At 33.1% G+C, this 20,762-nt stretch overlaps 1 protein-coding gene across 4 annotated transcripts in view; it reads left to right on the forward strand.

Annotated features, from left to right (window-relative positions):
- The window catches only part of PTBP2 (polypyrimidine tract binding protein 2), an 86,642-nt gene extending 70,969 nt beyond the window's left edge, over window positions 1–15,673 (forward strand). The window contains exons 9-14 of one of the 4 annotated variants that reach the window (XM_059135197.1): window positions 6,541–6,695; window positions 8,178–8,211; window positions 8,629–8,721; window positions 13,506–13,722; window positions 13,824–13,901; window positions 14,075–15,673. In XM_059135197.1, the coding sequence (XP_058991180.1) occupies window positions 6,541–6,695; window positions 8,178–8,211; window positions 8,629–8,721; window positions 13,506–13,722; window positions 13,824–13,901; window positions 14,075–14,207 (710 nt within the window). In that variant the 3' untranslated portion in view covers window positions 14,208–15,673. The remainder of the gene's footprint in view (window positions 1–6,540; window positions 6,696–8,177; window positions 8,212–8,628; window positions 8,722–13,505; window positions 13,723–13,823; window positions 13,902–14,074) is intronic. The other 3 variants (XM_059135194.1, XM_059135195.1, XM_059135196.1) reach the window with 3 other exon arrangements.
- Window positions 15,674–20,762: the final 5,089 nt, after the last annotated feature.

Below are 20,762 nucleotides of genomic sequence, written 5' to 3' on the forward strand. Positions count from 1 at the left end.
AAGCAGACTCCATGTTAAGTGCGGAGCCTGACACGGGTTGATCTCAAGACCCTGAGATCATGACCTGAGCCAAAACCAAGAGTTGGATGCTTAACCAACTGTGCCATCCAGGCACCCCTAGTATTTGTTTTTAAGGCTAGCACAAGTCCTAGAACTGATTGTAGAGGATTGGTTCTAGAGTATAGTTTAAATGCTGGAGCCTAAAAAAATAGAAAAGTACTTGCTTGCTTAGGATCATCCTGAGAACTAGAAGGGATTATTATCAAGCTCACATAGAATTGTCGGGGGAAATGCAAGGGTGGAGTGGGGGCCAGATCTGAAGTTATCAGCTGTGTAATCCATATTCTTTCTAATCACCATTCTTTGGTTTTATGAAGAAAGGGAGAAAGGGGAAACAGATTAAAGAAGGGAGTACTTTTTAAGTTGGTTGAGAAACTTAAAATTCTTTTTTTTTTTTTAAGTTTATATTTATTTATTTGACAGAGATGACAGAAAGGCAGGCCAGAGAGAGAGGAAGGGAAGCAGGCTTAGCAGAGAGCCCTATGTGGGGCTTAATCCTAGGAACTGGGATCATGACCTGAGCCAAAGGCAGAGGCTTTAACCCACTGAGCCACCCAGATGCCCCAAAACTTGAAATTCTGATCTCATTCTTAGACTTTCTGAACATAACAAGATTGAGAGTAGGATGTGGCAGTTGAGTCTGGTGGATTTATAGGGGACCTGAAAATAGACTTGGATATCAGCTAGTGTTAAATACCAAAATGTTTGTGGAATAAATTTTGGGGTGTTGTATGTGTTTTTTCACTCTAGTGCTCACTTGGGCAGCACATACACTAAAATTGAAATGTTTTCACTCTAGTACTTAACCCCGATGAAAGTTTAGCTAGAATACAAGATTGGATTTATCCATGTCTGGCACTGAAGAACACTTAAAAAAAAAAAAAAATACTTGGGCTATACTGTAAAATCAAGCCAAGGAAAAATAGAAAGGGAACTAGTCAACATAGAGGCCAAAAAGTGGGTTCAGTAATTGTATGTAGTAGGAGAATTAAGATGGAAGAATAAAGTCAGGAAAGGGGATTTTAAATACTAGAAATGAATGGTGACAAAAAAGAGAAAGAAAAATCAAAGATGTGGCAAGAGAAGTTGCTAAATGGATTAATGTAGTAAAAATTGTCAGAGTAGAAGTTTTAAAGAAATTATGGACTAAGGGTGTGTGACCTATCACAAGATGATGATGGGCTGGGAGAGAAGGAGGAAATAAAGCCAGGTGCTGAAGTCTTTCTGTGATGAGAGAAAATGTTCTAGTGGCCTGATGGTTGTTTTGATGAGAAATGATTGGATGCAGAATCTGTCTTAATTGATGGTGGTAGAACTGCAGTTATGAAAGCAACATTGGGTGTTAGGGTAGAATGATGAATAATGCATTCTTTTTCCTTCCTTTGGGGAAGGGTTTAGGGAGATAAAAATGACTTTTCAAGAGAGTTATAAGAAAAGTTTCATTGGGATAAAGCAAGCTTTTAATTAGAAAGTTTCCCTAAGGAACACATTGAATAAAAATGCAATTGTTAATGATAGAGGAGGATGGATTCCAGCAGACAAAATAAGGAATTGAAAGGAAGGTGGTAGAAGAGGAGGAGTGGATTGTTTCAGGAAAGAATAGTGTTTGTCATTTTTGAAGGAGACATGACTAAATGTAATATGGGATCCTGGAACAAAAAAGGATATTAGATGCACACCAAATAAATCTGATGAAGTATGGGCTTTAGTTAATAATAATATATCAGTTTTGGCTGATTAATTGGAGCAACTATACTATGCTAATGTAAGATGTTAATAATAGAGGGAATAGGAAGTACCCAGGTTATATAGGAACTCTGTAGAATCTTCAGTTTTTCTGTAAATCTAAAATATAAACTTTATTTAAAGTCATAGATAAACTTGTAAATGGTTTAAAGTAAGTTAACAAAGAGTTTCATTCTTTAATTCTTCTGAGAAAAATGTTTATGTGACCTTAAGGAATGAGGGATAAGTAAGTTAAATCACTTCATCCCACTGGACTTCATATCATATACATGGCTGTGTGTTCATCCATTTCCGTGAAGGAAGGGTTAGTAATAATAATGTGTCAGAACTAAAATGAGAAATTTATAAACTTGCTGAATTACTCAAAATGGCTGGATGGCCCACCTAATGAAGATCATTTCACATGGAAAATTAACCCTGTGATACCTTTGTATAGCAGTTTATGAAGCTCTTCAACATTATTTTATTGTTCTAACAATCCTGGAAGTAGAATAGGCGTTTTTAATCTCTCATCATCAAAATGCATTAATTATTTTTTTCCAGCATACCTGATGTCTTAGCTAAAATGTAAATCATTAAAATTAGAGCTAAAAATAATTTTATTGGAGCCAGTGTATGTAATATGCTTTAAACAGTTTTTACAAAGGGAAGATGGTAAGTTTATTGACTTAATAGCTAGGAGTTAATATGAAAAATACAATACAGAATTTTTCAGAATTTACCATTATGGTATAAATAGTGCATTATGAAATATTTTGTAGGTTGTTTTTGTTGTAGGAAACATTTAGGTTAAACCTAAGTTTTAAAAAAATTTTCTGATAGTAATTTTTAAAAAAAGAGCATACTGAGAGAAATTGTGGAATCGTTCATTAGAGGTTTAAAAGTCCAGTAAAAACTGAAGACTAATTCCAGGGATTTAGAACTGTGTAAAGATGGCTTAAATAGCTTTTCTAAGTTTTCAGCCTGGGGGAGGAAATAGTGGAAGAAAAGTACATGCTAATTGCATCAAGGACAATGACTGCCCTAATCTCTTAAAGTACTCTTACACCATACTCTGGGCATCCTAAAATAAAAAAAAAAAAAGACTTGGTAGAAGAATATATCATAACCTGACATACTAGCACAGTGGCCATGATAATAAATGAAAAAGTGGGGAGACATTGAAGTAGCATTTGGATTGTAGTAACAACAGTGGGGCTCTCACAGTTAACATTTCACTTTTTGCTAAGCTTCACATTATCTCTTTATAGGAAGGAGGTAAATTGTATCTCCTTTGAGCCCATTTTCTCACTAGAAAATTTGCAGTCTTACTGTTACTATAGTGCAGTGTTGTTTAATTAAAGGTGGCATTTAAAAAAAAGTCTTGCAGTCTGTCACACTAAAAAGGATTCCAGCCTGGACTTTTAATTTTTAGTTAATATTTTAGATTAATTTCGGTTCTTTCTTAAGTCTTCAGTGATCGTTGTTCCATAAATCTTAATGTTCTAAAAAATACTGTGCCTCCAAGTTACCTATCTTCATTATGAAACCCAAATTTCAACAGAAAATGTATTTCAAAAAACAATTGTCTTGAATATTTAAAGATTCTTTGAAAATATTTTCTGTCACCTTTGAATATTTTGGTGAAATTTTCATGAGATTATTGTATATTGACATTGTAGAGATGTATTTCAGAAGCTTTCTGCAAAAATGAAGTATTAAGCTTAGACTGTCTTGTTTAGATTGATATGTCAAATTTAGGTAGATTGGTATTTTATATTTCATGAATTAATAATTTTCCTTGAAATGTCCACAGGGAAAGACGAGTAATAGATGACTTGGAACTTAATTCTGGAAGTGTCAGTAGTTTGTAATCTGTCTGTGTGTCTCGCATTCTTTTTTCTTTTTCTTTTTCTTTTTTTTTTTTTTTTAATATACCCTAACTCTATTACAGCATTTTCTTTGAAATGAATAAATGTATCTTTTTAATTCTCTTGTATTTCTTCAGAACCACATATGAATAAAACATCATATGAAGTATACATGGCAGTGGTTCACGGAATATCTGGAGATCTCTCAGACTCTTAGCAAAATCAAAACTATATTCATGATAATACCAAAATATTATTTGTCTTTTGACTCTTACTCTCACCTAGCATACATTTCTCTGAAGGCTAATAGAATATATGATCATGTGTTCTTGTATGTGTTCTTGTTCTTTTTAAAACAGTTCTTGGTTTTTATTTCTGATGTGTCAATTGATATAACTCAAACAAAAGGTCTTTGTGTTCCTCAGTAATTTCTAAGAGTGTAAAGAGGTCCTGAGACCTAAAAGATTGAGAACTTTTTCAGTGTGGGGATACAAAGTTGAAGACAATTCTATTAGATAAATAGGATTGTTTTAATAAACAGAAGACGGTGGTAAGAGTCAAGAGATTTACAGGGGAAAATGTTAGGGATTTAGGAATTTTTAATATTAATTTTGGTATCTAATTATAATTAGTTCAGTAAATTATTTTGGGTTAGGAAGACCTAAAAAGTGTTTGGTAGAGTTGGAAATGAAACCAGAAATTAAACTGATTTAATTTTTGGTTGTGGAGAAGAGCTGCTTAGGTGTCTTTGATGGATTTTTAAAAAATATTTTATTCTTAACGAAATTTGAGAATTAATACCGAACTTTTTTCTTCTGCACGCCATGTATTGTTGCTGGTATTTATCTTAGGCCACTGACTGGATCCCATTAAGACCAAGGAATTTAACAGAATTTTAAGTTATTTTTTCTACTGAAGAGTAGCCAATGAAACACAGGGAAACAAGGGAATGACTTGACAATGCAATGCCTACCTCTAGAGTTTCTGCCACTATTGAATAATTGTGTTACCGACTTAAGTTGAATGCTATGTACATTCATTCAGCCACAACTATCTGAAAAATACTTTCAAGAAATGATAATTAAAAGAGGAGGGGGAGGGGTCATTTTCTAAGAGTGTTCAAAAACAAAATTACAGTGAGTGTATGTGTAAGAATTGGTAATATATCTGTATACTTGTCATTGGCAGCAAATTAAGATATACATTGAATGTTAAATGGAAGCAACCTGTAAGGTATAATGAGAACTACAGTATTTAAAATGGGGAAGTTCGACATGCTGTAGAATAGTTGGTTACAAAGATTCACACTAGTGAATCCAAAAAGGCATCAAAGACTACTAACGACATAAGTTTTTATTTTAAATATTTTCTGGAATTTACTTTTAAAATAAAAAGGATGAAAGAATAAATAATAAATACATAAAATGGATGAATGGATGGAACAAGATTGGCCATGAGTGCCATGAGTTAATACTTGATAAACCAGTGTGATGGGTATGTGGGGTTTGTTATTCTAGCGTGTGTCTCTCTCGGTCTCTCTCTTTAATGTTGGATAATTTCCATAACAGAGTAAAATCTAAAAAAGAAAATGGAGAAATAAGAAAAAAGGGGAATCTGGAAAAGTGGGCAAAAGGCATTAAAACTCATCCACAAAAAGATTGGAAAAAAAAAAGTATTATTCCACTGTTGAACTGCTTAGAGAGAAAAAATAAAAAGAAATTGGAGGGAAAAATTTGTAGGAACTGAAGAGATTAGGAATTGTGAATCTTAACCCTTCAGACTGTCAGTGAAATCATAGTTTCTATAAAGTAAAAAGATTTTAAAAAAACTTGGCTAAAATATTAAAGAGATCTGAAACCAAAGGCGACAGCACATCCTTATGACATATACAAGAAGGCTGGTGGAAAGAGAAAAGAAGAAATAAAACATGAACTTAACGGGACAGCAGTACTCAGGGCCATGTCTATCCAGGTATGTCATGCATTAACTTCACGTAGGTTGGATGTTTCCTTTTTCATGGGAAGGAGAAAAATAATTGATTAGTGAACTAGTATTTATTGAGATATAAACTGGCATCTAAGAATTGAAGGGAGGGAAGGATTTGTGGTTTATTAATTACAATGTGGATAAAAAAGGTTGAGACAAAATTCTCTCTAGAATAAATGAAGTATCTTAAAGATGCTAGAACAACAGTAAGACTGGAAAGTAGAGCAACAGAAATAATGAAATGTTAAAACTGGTAGGCTAAAGATAGGAAGAAAGAGAAAGCTTGTGTATTAACAGACTGGGGAAATGTGTTTGAGAAATTTGTTGTGTTCATTATAACTACTTGAGTGTGAAATTAAGGCAAATAAACTTTGGGAAGTTTTTCTTTAGGTCATTTGAATGAATTAAATAATGATGTTCCGGGTGATATGTCCCCAAGAACTGAAGAACTTACTATATTTGTTTCATAAGCTGTAATCACATGTGAATTTATGAAGAAGATAGCATTTGTATAGTATGTTGAGTTATTGTTGAAGATATTTATTTTAGATGTGCCTACTCGGTATAAACCATGGAAGTGAATTTTTCAGGTTTCTGACTTAGAAATATCATATTCTTTATGCTTTGTTTGCTTTTCCATAGGAAATGGAATATTGTGTATTTAATTTTTTAGCATACTACAGGTATGTACCTTAGCCCTAATATTTAATGATTTCATTGAAACCAGTTAATTTTCTCTGCTACATTATTAGCAAACCATTTTTCTAAATGTTATAAAAATTAACTTTCAGGAACCATTTGGAATGGTCAGCCCTAAGCCACGCAGCCATCGTGCTTAAATTGGTTTTTGTAAACGACTTGTGTGTGTTTCGTAAAATATGCTTTATTTTAAAATTAGGGCTTCCTGTTGCAGCTGTTCCAGGAGCTCTGAGTCCTTTGGCTATTCCAAATGCTGCTGCAGCAGCTGCTGCAGCTGCTGCTGGCCGAGTGGGTATGCCTGGAGTCTCAGCTGGTGGCAATACAGTCCTGTTGGTTAGCAATTTAAATGAAGAGGTTAGTAAAATAATTTTCTAATGTTCATTTTTTAAATTCATTTCATTTGTGAAAGTTTCTCATGTTTATTTCATTTTGCACTTGCCTTTCTTTTTATGTACATTCATTAGTCAAAGTATTTTCTGTATGTTTCTACTTCTGAATAAAATCTATGTATTTGTTTAGGTAATATTTCCTTAGACAGTCATATCTATCTATCTATATATATATATTTACTATTATTATTATTATTATTATTATTATTATTATTTTTAACCTAACTACCTATTTTTCCTAAGAAAAATATGGTGAAGTACTATAGTATTGCTTTTTCTTTTTGTTGTTCTCAAAGGCAAATGTGATCTAATTTGCAGATTTAACTGTAAAACAATTTTGTTCTTTGCCTTTTCTAATTATTTGCTTGTTCATTTCATGCTTATGTGTCATTGCATTTTTTTAAATCTTATTTTATGTGAACTACTCTAATACATTTTTCTTTGAAGGTTCTTCCAAAGATCTTGACGAGGCAATCTTCCAGTCTTTCTTAGTAATTTTTTCTTTGCAGTTATTAGTCATTGTCTTCTAAAAATAATTTTCAACTTTATCCCCCCCTCCCCCGTTAAATAAAATTTATTGCTGAGTTATTTTCTTTAGTTGTACATTTTATGTCTGGTATATTTTATTTTGATTGCTATGAAAGCTGGTATGAAATGTGGGAAGCTCAATGTATCAATTTACAATGTCCAATTTTAATATTTGTTTCATTTTTAATTGGCCTCTGTTAATACGAACATTAAGCTTATTTTATCATTTAATACTGTTGTCATTCACAGTTCTGCATGCTAAAATGTTTGAATCAGAGTGCCTTTGTTTTTCTTTTAAGAATTTTGCCTGCATTTCATAACCAGCCATGCTTATGCAGTTAAAGTTCAAAGTTTAAAATTCCTGTGCATGCTTTCCTTCCCTATGTTGAGATGAAATGCTGTAATTTACTCTTTGATATAGATGTACTTTACCCATATTTGTCTTGGATGACTACATTTTACTCAGTTTTTCTTGTACAGTACATAAACCAACCATTTTCTGACCAAATTCCTGCATTTCCTATGTACTGACCTATATTTTATTTTTTTTTTGTTCCCCAATTCCTTATTTTTTTCTTCTGCATTGCTGTTTCCCTTCCCCATTTCATCCTTTCCCCTGTGTGTTCACCTTCCCTTTCCTTGTCTTTTCCCAAATGCCCATTCCCTTCCCTGTCTTATCCTTTATTTTCCTTGTCCTTGTCTTCATTCCCTGTCTCCATTCCCTATGTTCATGCTTCTGTGCTTGAACAAATGTTCCTCGGACCAACTTGCCCCAATTAACCGCCTTGAACCATGATCCATGACCACCTCACCATTCTGCGGGAACCACCCTTCGTTATGGATGATCTGTTCATCTCCGCTCTTCCTCGACTCTTCTCTCTTCTTGTCTTACGCTGCTTGCTCTTCTCTCCTTCTAAAGATGGTTACGCCCCAAAGTCTGTTTACCCTCTTCGGTATGTTATTGTTAGCACTATACTTTTATTATTGATTTGATTTTTGTTTCACCTTAATTCTTATTTGTAGCTAGCACTTTGGCTTAAAGTTGAATAGTAAATCTTTTGCTATTTTTCTTTGCTATTTAAAACTCTCCATAGACACAAAATTTGTTTTAATGCATGCTGATTTATTTTGCATGGTCTTTAATTTAATATCATTCACATAGCTTTGAGGGTTTATCAAAAATTATTCTTTTCAAAATTCACTGTTCAAAATCTTGATCTTCTTTATTCATTTGTGAGAATGATGAGTTTGAATGAGTGATCATGTTGATGTCTGAATGTTTCATTAATATGTCAGAAAGATAATCTTCAGCTGACTTGCATGTAAAATTAATTCCATTTTTGGATTACCTCTCTGTGGCTCCAAAAAAGGTGTTTATGGAGATGTGCAGCGTGTGAAGATTTTATACAATAAGAAAGACAGTGCTCTGATACAGATGGCTGATGGAAACCAATCACAACTTGGTAAGATTAAACTGTGTGTTAGCTATACATCTTTAAATCTGAATCTGTTAATAAAAACAAACCCCTTTATGGAAGTAGAAAATCATTCTTTTTTATAGCTGAGCTCAAAATGTCATGTTAATTTTCTTATTTTAATGTATTTATACATGATGAACATGTTTGCATATTCTGCTGTCCTCTTACCAATCCTTAAGTACAATCTAATGGAAAAAGGTTTGGAGTCCAAAATTGCAGTAACAGTAATAATGATACTACTTACATTAAAGATCTTTAGTATTTTTCTTTCCTGGTTACTCTCTATAATAGAAGTTAAGTGTTCATATAATCTATGGAATCCTGATTTTAATTATTCTAAGTATTTGTCTAAACTTAGTAACGGAGAGAGTCACATGTAAAATGTATTTTAGAGATACTGGGTTTTTACAAAATGAAAAACTTGTGCCACATATACCATTGGTAATCCCTTTTGGAATTTTAAAATGTACTTGAGTCAAATTACACATATATTCTCTACTTAAGTAAATAATTAATGTTTCATTTGTCTTTATATACAAAGTCAGATCACATGAATCTGGAATACAACTGCATATTCACAGTGAGCTAAGACTGTAAATATCATGTTCTTATAATTCTGTTCATTGAGATTCAGGGATGATGATGCCTCATGTTGCTTGTTTTCACATTGTTAATTCTGAAATTTGTCATTTTTCATGTGAGGGCTATGTATTTTTCCTCTTAGCACCCAGTTAAACTCATAAACTTGAACAGTGTGATATATTTGGCCTTTGGTAGCAGATAGAAAAGTAAGTTTGAATTTCATTATTTCCTACCAGCTATCATGGTAGCTCAGACAACATGTAAAACTATACATCTGGCTCTCTACTTTTTAAAATGGAGATATCCATCTTCAGTGAAAGATTTATAAAAGTGCTAATCATGTCCTAGTTGCCTAATAAATGTTTCTTCTGCTGTGTGTATGTCTGTGCTCTGGTAGGGGTAGTCATGGCCATTTGTAAGTAACATTTTACAAAGCATTAAAGCTTTCTCAGATGTTTCATTTTTTCCATCACTGTGTGAGCTGTGGGTGGCATTACCCTTCATATAAAGGATATATAGGCATCATGGTTGAGAAGTACCTGATGTAGAATTTAACCAAACTCTTCTGGATATTTTTTATATAAGGACTATTTTATATAAGTTGCATTTTAATTTTTACTATAATTGTATTAGTTTGTTTGGGCTGCTAAAACAAAATATCACAGATTGAGTGACTTAAACAACAGAAACTTGTGCCAGCAGATTGTTTCTAAGGGCTTTCTTCCTGGCTTGCAGTTGACTTACTTCTTCGTGTGTCCTCACATGGACTTTTGAGCTCACTGGGTTTCTCTCCCTCTTATAAGGACACTGATCTAACTGAATGAGGACCTCATCCTTATGACCTCATTTAACTTTCAAAGTCCCTGTCTTCTAGGATTAGAGTTTCAGTATATGACTTTTGGGAGAATACAATTCAGTGCATAACAGTACTTAGCGTTTGTAAATCTTTTATGCCTGCTTCTTTTAAGGCCTTTTTAACAAAGCTTTGACAAATTGTATTTTTTGAACTATATGTAATAGTAAATATATTTCTCATTGCTAGATTTTGCTTTTCCAAAGTAGATGACCATAAATATATGTTACTCACACCATTAATACCTTTATATTGAAAAAAATTAGTGAGAATTTTAAAAATTTAATATGCTTTATTTCTGGGCACTGTTCTCCTTTTGGTTTTCATAGGACTCTATTTGGGAGTACAACATGAAGGAGCTACTACTCTTTGAACTTTAGTAGAAGAATTTTAACAGAATACCATTTAAGGATAACATATACAAATTATTCTTAAAACATCGAATTTAAGAAAACACTAAAATAGGCATGGTAGAATGTTTATTTAAAAAATTCTTAATGTTTGCAAATCTTTAAACTGTGGTCTCAAGTGATTTAACATGGCCTCTAAGGTTTGCAACAATCTCATTCACATTTAAACACTACCATCTTTTAATTCTCTGTATTTCTCTCATACTACTTCCTAAGCATAAAAAAAATCTACTTATATCATGAAACAATATTTCCAAGTGGTATGACACAATTACCTTAACAGAATTATACATATATAGATTTATGCATTTGTCTTTTAAGTGCATATGGGAATATTTACAAAAGCAGGCTTCAGTAAAGCAAAGAGTAAGTATCCTGTAGACCCTATTCTCTGTTGCTCAATTTAGAGTTGATAACAAAAAGATATATTTAGAATTTCTCAAAGTACTATACAAAGTAGATATGTATAGTACAGTGAAAGTGGTGGGTTTTTTTTTTTTTTTTATAAACATCTGTTTTTATCCCCAGGGGTACAGGTCTGTGAATCACCAGGTTTACACACTTCACAGCACTCACCAAAGCACATACCCTCCCCAGTGTCCATAATCCCACCCCCTTCTCCCAACTCCCCTCCCCCCAGCAACCCTCAGTTTGTTTTGTGAGATTAAGAGTCACTTATGGTTTGTCTCCCTCCCAATTCCATCTTGTTTCATTGATTCTTCTTCTACCCACTTAAGCCCCCATGTTGCATCACCACTTCCTCATAATAGGGAGATCATATGATAGTTGTCTTTCTCTGCTTGACTTATTTCGCTAAGCATGATACGCTCTAGTTCATCCATGTTGTCGCAAATGGCAAGATTTCATTTCTTTTGATGGCTGCATAGTATTTCATTGTGTATATATACCACATCTTCTTGATGTCCACGGTAGCCAAACTATGGAAAGAACCTAGATGTCCATCAACAGATGAATGGATCAAGAAAGTGGTGTTTTAACAGGAAGTTAACTTTATATGTTGGTATAAACCCAAGGAAAGGAGATGATGATAATAATAGACAAGACTAGAAATCATTGGTATAAAAGACAGTTGAGAGAAAAAAAAAAAGCTGGGTTTTTGAGTAGTTAATAAAATAGAGAAGTAGATGTTGAGATTCATTTTTTTAAAAATGAGAGACAACACAAACAATACTTTGAATTATAAAGGAGATACTTACTGATAAACTTCAGTTCCACATTTTATAAACTCCTGTATAAAAATCTATAAATTTTTTTTAACCATCTCTTGAATTTGTTTTTAATATCTTCTTCAGAGATTAAGGGAAAAGTAAAAGATTATTTTCCACTGAAAGTGCCATTTCCACTGTGCAACATTGGCCATTTCCTCCTTTATCATTGATTGCTTTGCCCATTTACCCCATATTTCTTATAACCGATTTCAAGGTAGAATCCTGTTATTTAAACTGGATTCAGCTTAAATTAGTAATTCAAGTAATCTGCTTTTTGTGTAATAATTATTATTGTGCCTCAGTTTTTGACAAGCTTCTTTTTTAAAAATACTTAAAAACCATGATGCTTGACTCCTCATCTTCAGCCCTCATCCACTTGAGATTACTGACTAGAATACCTCTCATTACCTGACTACTTCCAGAGTTAGCTCTTTGGTTATTTTGCTTTATTTAAATCCCAGTTCTCTTATCATCCATCTCCTCTTCGTACAGGTACATAGTAGAAGTACTGCGCCTAGGAGTTTATTGTTTTCTTATTTCTGCCCTTCATTATATCAAAACTCAGCTGTTTGTGCAGTCTTTTCATAACTTTTCAAAGCTGAACTAAGATAGCTTTCTTTATAACAGCCTTAATCTACTTCTTTAAACCACTTTATACCCTAGATTCATTCCTTAAAACACATTTGTGTAAGCTAATAGCACTTTATCATAAGCAACAGAATGATAGAACTTTAAAAGTGTTTTGCAATTCAAGTTAATTTTAATAGTTTTATGTACCATCTCTATGAATAATGATTTTATAAGTGAAAATTAAAAGTATGTGAAATGCAGTGGAACTAGTGAGAAAATTCGGGACTCAGATGATTTTAGATGATTGGGAAATTGTTATACATAGAACAGCATACACACAGGGCTAAAGGTGAGAAAAACGAGCATGTCAAGGAGATAGGTTTTATATAGCTGAAGCTTAAAGTGCAAAGAAGTATAGTACTAAAAAACCACAAGTTCCATGAGGGGTAGGATGGTTTTGTCTTACACTTGATTATCAGTACTAACAAAGTAGTGGGTATTGTTTTACATCATCAGGAAATATGTTCAAAGAGGCTGAGGAGATTTCATTCTTTAATATGGCTTATACCTTTCCTAGTGTGACCTTAAGGATTTTAAGCAGGTAATGACATCAGATTTGTAATTTATAGAGTTCATCTAGCTGCTGTATAATAGAATGGGTTGGAGAAAAGTAGAAAAAATCCAACAGGAAGATAAATTAGGAGACTGAGTTATACAGATCAAAACATTTTGACAGTGAAAAGTGGAGAATAGAGAGATGAATTGAGGGATAATTAGGAAGAAGGGTATTCTAGGACTTGGCAATTAGGTTGTGGGGCAGAAGGGAGAAAAAGTTATAGATGAGTACGAAGTTTCCTTCTGCAGCAACTAAGTATATGACTTATCAGCAGGATTGGCAAGGAAGAGAGAGATTCATAATCAGGATTTTCATCCTATGACAGAAAACTGGCTTTTTTGCCTGAATGCTTGTCTAGTGCAAATAAATTTAAATCATCTTGTCACCAAGGGCTGTTGTAAACTTAAGATTTATTTTAAAAATCATAGAATTCAGTTATTTCTGCTATTCTAAAGAATTCTTTTTGCTTTTGGACTTTGTTTTTTAATAAGCATTTTTTCTTTTTACAGCCATGAACCATCTTAATGGACAGAAAATGTATGGCAAAATTATTCGTGTTACTCTGTCTAAACATCAGACTGTACAACTACCTCGAGAGGGACTTGATGATCAAGGGCTAACAAAGGATTTTGGTAATTCCCCATTGCATCGTTTTAAGAAACCTGGATCCAAAAATTTTCAGAACATTTTTCCTCCTTCTGCAACCCTTCACCTATCCAATATCCCGTAAGTATGAAACTTCTAGTTTTTTAAGGGAGTACATTTTAAGAGTAAAACATAAAATGTATTATTAATCTTTACCCTTTTTTTCCATCCTGTTTTCCTAGTCCTTCAGTAGCAGAAGAGGATCTGCGAACACTGTTTGCTAACACTGGGGGCACTGTGAAAGCATTTAAGTTTTTTCAGTAAGCAAGCTTTCTTGTCTTTAAATTAGTGACTTCATATAAGTTAAAAACTGTCTTCATAGTAATTTTTACCCTTTATGTTTATGGAAATTGATTCTAGAATGGGTAAAAATTCAAGTATGTAAGCCCTTCCTAATTTTTATGAAGTATCTAATTTCATAATTTTGTTTCAGAAGAGATCACAAAATGGCTCTTCTTCAGATGGCAACAGTGGAAGAAGCTATCCAGGCCTTGATTGATCTTCATAATTACAACCTTGGTGAAAACCATCATCTGAGAGTGTCTTTCTCTAAGTCAACAATTTAAAAAGGGGGAGGTGAAGCTCGAGGGTATATCACATTGTTTGGTGTCATCACCTATTGACTGTTCAGAAAAGTGGGGACCAGAGTTTGATTTTTTTGTTGTTGTTTCCTTTTTTTTTCCCCATGCTGTTATCATTCCTTGGTTATAAAAATGAAATGGCATACGTAAAGGCAGAGTTGTTAACTGCTGTATTTCATCTGTTCTATAGGGAGGCCATTTTTATTGTCTGTTTATGATTTTAGTTTATAGTTTAATTATACTTTCCTTTTTCAACTTAGTTGACATACGTGCCTTAAAAAGGAAAACTAGTGTTGCTATTGTGCATTTACTAGGAAAAAGGAATTGGTTGTCTAGGGCACATTGTTATATGGGAATTACAATATGTTTAGGCAGGGGTGTGTAAAAAGGTTAAGTTTTTGTTTCTCCTGCTTGGAACTTATTTTGAATTATTGACTTGTCACATTTCTTTCTATTTAATCAAATAAGATACATGATACTGAAAGAATTAAAGCAGCATTTTTTTTAGTTTTTACTACCTTAGGCTTTATTGCTTTAAAAAAACATTGGCCTTTTGTATCTCACAATTCTGGTCTAGATTCAGTTATGAATGTAGGCATTAGTTAAAATTAACAAGATGCAGAGTATTAATTTCTTAAGACAACAAAGTGATTTCTGTAAGTTTGAGCCCTATGTGGAAAGCATTGTGGAATCTTAACCTTTTTGTACACACTCTTGTGGGACGTATCATATAAATGTCAGCACTAAGTAATGTCTTGTTTGTGGCTGAATATTTTTCGTAGATGTTTTTGAAGTTGACATGACTTACGTGCATTTAAATATATATTGCCATCCTTAGTTTGTAATTAAGATTTGGAATATGGTTGTGGATTTCTGAGCATGTGCAGACTGGTCTAGCTAGTTCAGGAACTGGTGCATGTATTTTTCAAAGATAAAGAAAGTGTACTGCGAAAATTTGCAGGAAGATTAATTTTGTGGCAGTTTTCTAAAACTGACAACCAGGTGGGACCAAAGTTTATGTGCCTTTAGTCTTAATTTACCTTGCATTGTAATATTCAGTTTTAATAAATCTTCAAAATATTTTGTATTTAGGAATAGATCTGACTTTAATAAAAACATGGCTCAGAATCTACAGGTCAAATTAATTTGAACAGTTCTTGTCAATCTGAATTGTTGATTCTGTTTAAATGACCAATACTTTTTGAAATTGATGTACTTAGTTTCAAGATTCATAGATTCTGTTATCTATGTAGACAGAATGGTCATGTATATTTTCTATTAGTTGAGTTTTTACATCTTTAGAAATGTAAAATTCAGTATAGTTTGAAAGTGGCACAATTAAAAATTAATTTTCTAACAAAGTTGGGAGGTTTGATGGTTGTTTAATTTCCTTTTGTGTGTACTCTGCTTACCTCTGTAGCATGCTCAATAAACACTTCTGTAGCTCTGTATTCACCTTTTCTGTCTTTCTCTGCTGCCTTTTCTCTCTCCTCTTCTTTGTTTTTCACTCCACTGTGCTTCTGAATTCATGTTTATTCTCTGCCAGGGTGGGAAAGGAGTAATACTATTACAATTATATGGCTTTATACCATAAATAAATCTAGATGCTGTGAAAATATACCAGCTGGTTTTCTTTTTAATTTAAAAGATGGTAACTGCTTTTCAGGAGGACACATATTAAACATTTCCCACCCTGTTATAATCTACTGCTTTAAAGACATAACTTTTACTGTATCTTGTTAATTCTTTCTATCTCTTTTGTTGTTGTTTTTTTTTTCCAGTAGATTTATGCACTAATAGATCTTTTGGATTTGCCATGCTCTCTTGCTGCAGTTTCATCTTTCATCTTTTGTGTCTGCTAAAGATTTCCTGCTAATCTTAGAGTACCTTGTGAGTTTTAACAAAGGGTACTAGATGTTATTGGGAAGAAATAGTAACATTTGGTCTGTTTTTTTGCCATGGGTGGGAAGATAATACATTCAGGTATTTTAAAACTTAAGGGTAATTGAGATGTTACAACTTCTACTTTTATTTTTAAGGAGTTCGGCTAGGGTGCTATTATGTGTAACTCATAATATTTTTGGTCACTTTTTAAAAATATATTGGTAACTTTGGAGTTAATACATGTTCCATAGGTTTGTTTTGCTATGATATAACTAAGAATTATGCAAAACTCATATAGTAGGAGAAAAAAGAAACAAATGAAGGAGTAGGCGATAACTGTAAATGTGCTATATTAATACAACAATTCAGTTATCTCCAAGAAAGAAGAATCTAGTAAATAAGACAGTTGCTTACATTTGAGTCAACAACTTGGGGTTCTTTGGAAGCTAGGTGATCTCGTATTTTTTCTTCTTAAAATGGGATTATACAGTAGAAGCACTCAAAGCAACAGCAGATGTGCCTAAAATAAAAAACCAATAAATACCATGGCTAATGAATAGTAACTGAACAAAATTTCTTCTAAGAGAACGTCTTAGGGTGGTGGTTGAAACACTGAAAGTAGGTACTTAGCCACTTTTCAAGTACTTTTTGTGGCTGGCTTTGGGTTGAATGAAGAAAGGAAGGTCCTGAAATGTGCACAGGAGCTGGATTGCTTCAGTTGCTGATCTGGGGAGAGTTCACAATACTTCTGACAGAGGATAACCAGACACCAAATTTCTTCCTCCCCAGAGAATGGCAGGTTCTTCAGTCTCTTAGAGTACACTGTGATTGATAACACAGCCTTCCTTCCAAAGCACCAAGTCAGTGAAGTGGTAATTTTGACATTGTAGAATATTTAAAATTTGGTATATTTGGTATATTAAATTAACCCAGTCCTTGTCATATCTAAGTTGTTGAAGTGCTAGGTGAAAATACTGTCAGCATTGTCATCATTACCTTTATATGCCTCAGTCTTTTACAGTGAACTAGTGAACAGTGAAGTGTTCTTATGACTTAGCTACTTGTTAATAGGCCTTACCTTGAATAGTTAGTTTTTTTTATGACTGTGGTAGGAAACCTGGTTTTTTGACATTAAGATTTATTTGGAAATGGGTTTCAAAGCATCTACTTAAGGAATGGATTCATATGTATTTATATTTAACATTAGAAATGTAATGTAGCATTTGAAAGCCACTAAGAATACCTTGGCTTAACAGGAAGGGTAACAAATCATTCTTTTTTGTTATGTTAGGAATATGTTTTGAGGCAGTTTAAGATTTAAAATTAGTCTAACCAAATTACAGTAAACTTAATTTGTTCTTGTAGTTCTATTTGGATCACCATATAGTTTCTAGGCAAAGGACAAGTCACTTTTCTAAGCCTCAGTAACCTTCATCTATAAAATGGAGGCAATAAATTCTGCTCTGCCCATGTCACAGAATTATTGTGAAGCTCAAACAAGATAAATGCAGAAACGCTGTGTAAGAGAAAATTTAACAATGCCAAAGTTCTAGGACTGCTAGATTAGCCTGTAGAAAACTTACCAACAATAAATCATATCCTACTGCCTTTTTTGCTACAAGGAATTATTTTTTAATGGCTTAAAATTATTTTTTAAGTGTCAGTCCAGTAAAGCAAAAAGATGGAGAATGCAAATATATAATGCATCCCAAAACCAAATGAAAGGAGACTAGAGTTACTATTCTTAAGTTTTCTGTTTGAACTATTTGATAGCCCGATAATTGAACATAGATATGTATTTAATTATAGGCTCTACTTATAAATGGGATATATATATATATACACAAAAAAACCTTAAAAGGTTGCTGTGAAACTTGGACGTAATTCTAACACTTAAAGACTTTGAAGGCTATGAAAAGAAAAGATATTCTTAGGACTAGTTAGAACTAGGTTTCCTCACTGACACATTTTAAAACGAATCTGAATTGTTCATTCAGGAAAAAAGGGTACAATATTGTTTAGTGAACTTTGTAGCTATATGTTTCTAGAAAAATATTTTAAGCTATAGTCTTAGAATTTGTGTACTTATCAAAAATCTTATTTTATAGTTATTTTCTATTCTAAATACACAGCGTTTGTGTTTTGTTTTTTTTTTTAAGATTTTATTTATTTTATTTGACAGACAGAGATCACAAGTAGGCAGAGAGGCAGGCAGAGAGAGAGGAGGAAGCAGGCTCCCCGCTGAGCAGAGAGCCCGATATGGGGCTCGATCCCAGGATCCTGGGATCATGACCTGAGCCGAAGGCAGAGGCTTTAACCCACTGAGCCACCCAGGTGCCCCGAAATACACAGCGTTTTAAGTTTTTTTTTTTCACTTTAGGTTTTGCAAATGAAAGTATACATGTTGAAATATCAGATTATTCACATTAAGGACAAGAAGTGTTCAGATACGCAGAAGAATACAGAGAAAATAAAATGAACGCTATGCACTTAGCACTTGATTGTTTCACACGTAACACTTTCCATACTTTATAATTTTAATACATAACTTAAATAAAACATTACAGATTGAACTGACATCCCTGTGTACTTTCTGATATAGTCCCTACGCCATACCTTCACAGAGGTAATCATTACCTTGAATTGAGTGTTTGTTTTTGTTTTTTGATTTTTTTTTAAAAAAATTCAGCAGTTGCTCTTGTCTTATATTTGTTCTGTATTCTGTAGCCTAAATTTTTTAGGATTGAGATATTTGGACATCTATACTCCTCTCACCAAATCTCATGACATTTAACCAACTTTAAGGCTTTTAAATCATTTTTTAACAAATATTGAATAAGTTGTTGGAGTATCAAGTTTCTCCTAATGTAAAGATGTGAAAAGCAAGGAATTGCTGATAGTATCTTAAAAGCTGAAATTATGTGTAAGATTCTTAAAAATACATCCTTTCTTGGTAGCCATTAAAGCCACCCTTCTTCCAACTTCTTTCCACCCTCCCCATTTCAATGGAAAGGTGCTTTGCATCTTTGTTTTCATTTCTTTAATCGGTGTTAGTGTTGTATAGGATTTTTTAGTGAAGACATGTTACTTTTTATTATGAAACATTTCAAACATTTAAACAACAGAAGACTATAACCCCCGTTATTCAGCTTCATTTACCAACTTTTCTTGTTCCTCTACCCACTTTGCATCTCCCATATTAACACAAATTCCAAATATATTTAATCATCAGACTTACTGGTATATTTTCCTTGCATTTCTGGTCATAGTCACTGTTGAATAGTAATGTCTGGGATAGCCTCACTTGTCAGCATTACAATTTCTTCAGATCCTAGAAGCTTGCTACTAAAAATGCAGTCCCCAGATCAGCAGCAATTAGTATCACCTGGGAGCTTATTAGAAACTCAATCTCTGGCCCTGTCTCTGACCTGCTGAATACATTTTGACAAGATTGGCAGGTCAGATCCATTTGGACATTAAAGTTTGAGAAGGACTCTAGTAGAATATACTTTTTTCCAGTTTCATGAAATTTTTTTCTGAGTGAAAATTTGTTAGTAATTTTAAGTTACTCCAATAAATACTGTTAATAACATTAAGGAATAACTGGAACTGAAAAGTACTCTATAATACATGTGTTATTGTTTCAAATCTCATTTTAAATACAGACTTCTAGAAAAGTCAAAAGAATTGTTTCACAACCTATTTCTCTTGACTGACCTGTAATTAGAATACAGATCCTTGGCTTCCCAGGCCCATCCTCCAGTGTGTTTTACCAGTTAAAGGAAATACAGTCCTGCTATTTCTCAAAACTAATTTAGTTTTACAAGTCAAAAGGTAAACAGCTAATAGTAGAAGTCAGTATGATTTTTTTTTTTTTAGTCCTAAACCTCAAATTTAGCTTGACAAGGAAAGAAATTCCATGTGAACTGATTTTAAACAATTAGAAATTAACAATCTTTTCTTAAGTGCTGACTCAAAGTATGGTATAATAAAGTTATCCCCATGGGCCATTTTAGTAAATAGGCAGCTTTTCTATTCACCAAATGCCTCTTCAATCCATTTCCTGACTCCAACTGGATAGCAGTTTTGTAGGTGAAATACATAAGCTTCGCTGAGTGATATTGCTGATACTCATAGTTAGAGCGGAGTATAGATTTAGCTTTGCCATAGTATGCCTTTAGGGACTCTTAATATACTCTTAGCATAGTTCTTAATGATTTTGTAGCTAGCAATTTTCTCCAGTATCCTGTCCTGCTTGACTTTTTTCCTGCTTTCCATCATTATTGCTGTCCCTAAACCTTGCTGCTTTAGCTGTCATTTACACTGTTTCTTTCTTCATTTTTCATCCATTCTCTTTTCTTCTTTGTGGTTAAGTTTCTTGCTCATGTGACTTTTTGTTTTTATAACCATAACTGATTACATTATCCCTTTTTACTTCTGGTTAATGAACTGACAAGTGATACTGTGTCCTATATAATATTCAGATGTTTTCCTGTTTTCGTCTGGTTCAGCTTAAAATCCTTTTGCCTTTATTTTTCTTTTTAAATTTTGGGATTGTTATAATTCCAGATGGTTCAAATAACTAGAAGTCTTTCAGAAACCTGTAGCATTCATATATTTACACTATGTTCAATTCTAGTGGAGGGGAATCTGTCA

This window comes from Mustela lutreola, chromosome 10 (genome assembly GCF_030435805.1).
Source record: "Mustela lutreola isolate mMusLut2 chromosome 10, mMusLut2.pri, whole genome shotgun sequence".
Classification (NCBI taxonomy): Eukaryota; Metazoa; Chordata; class Mammalia; order Carnivora; family Mustelidae; genus Mustela; species Mustela lutreola.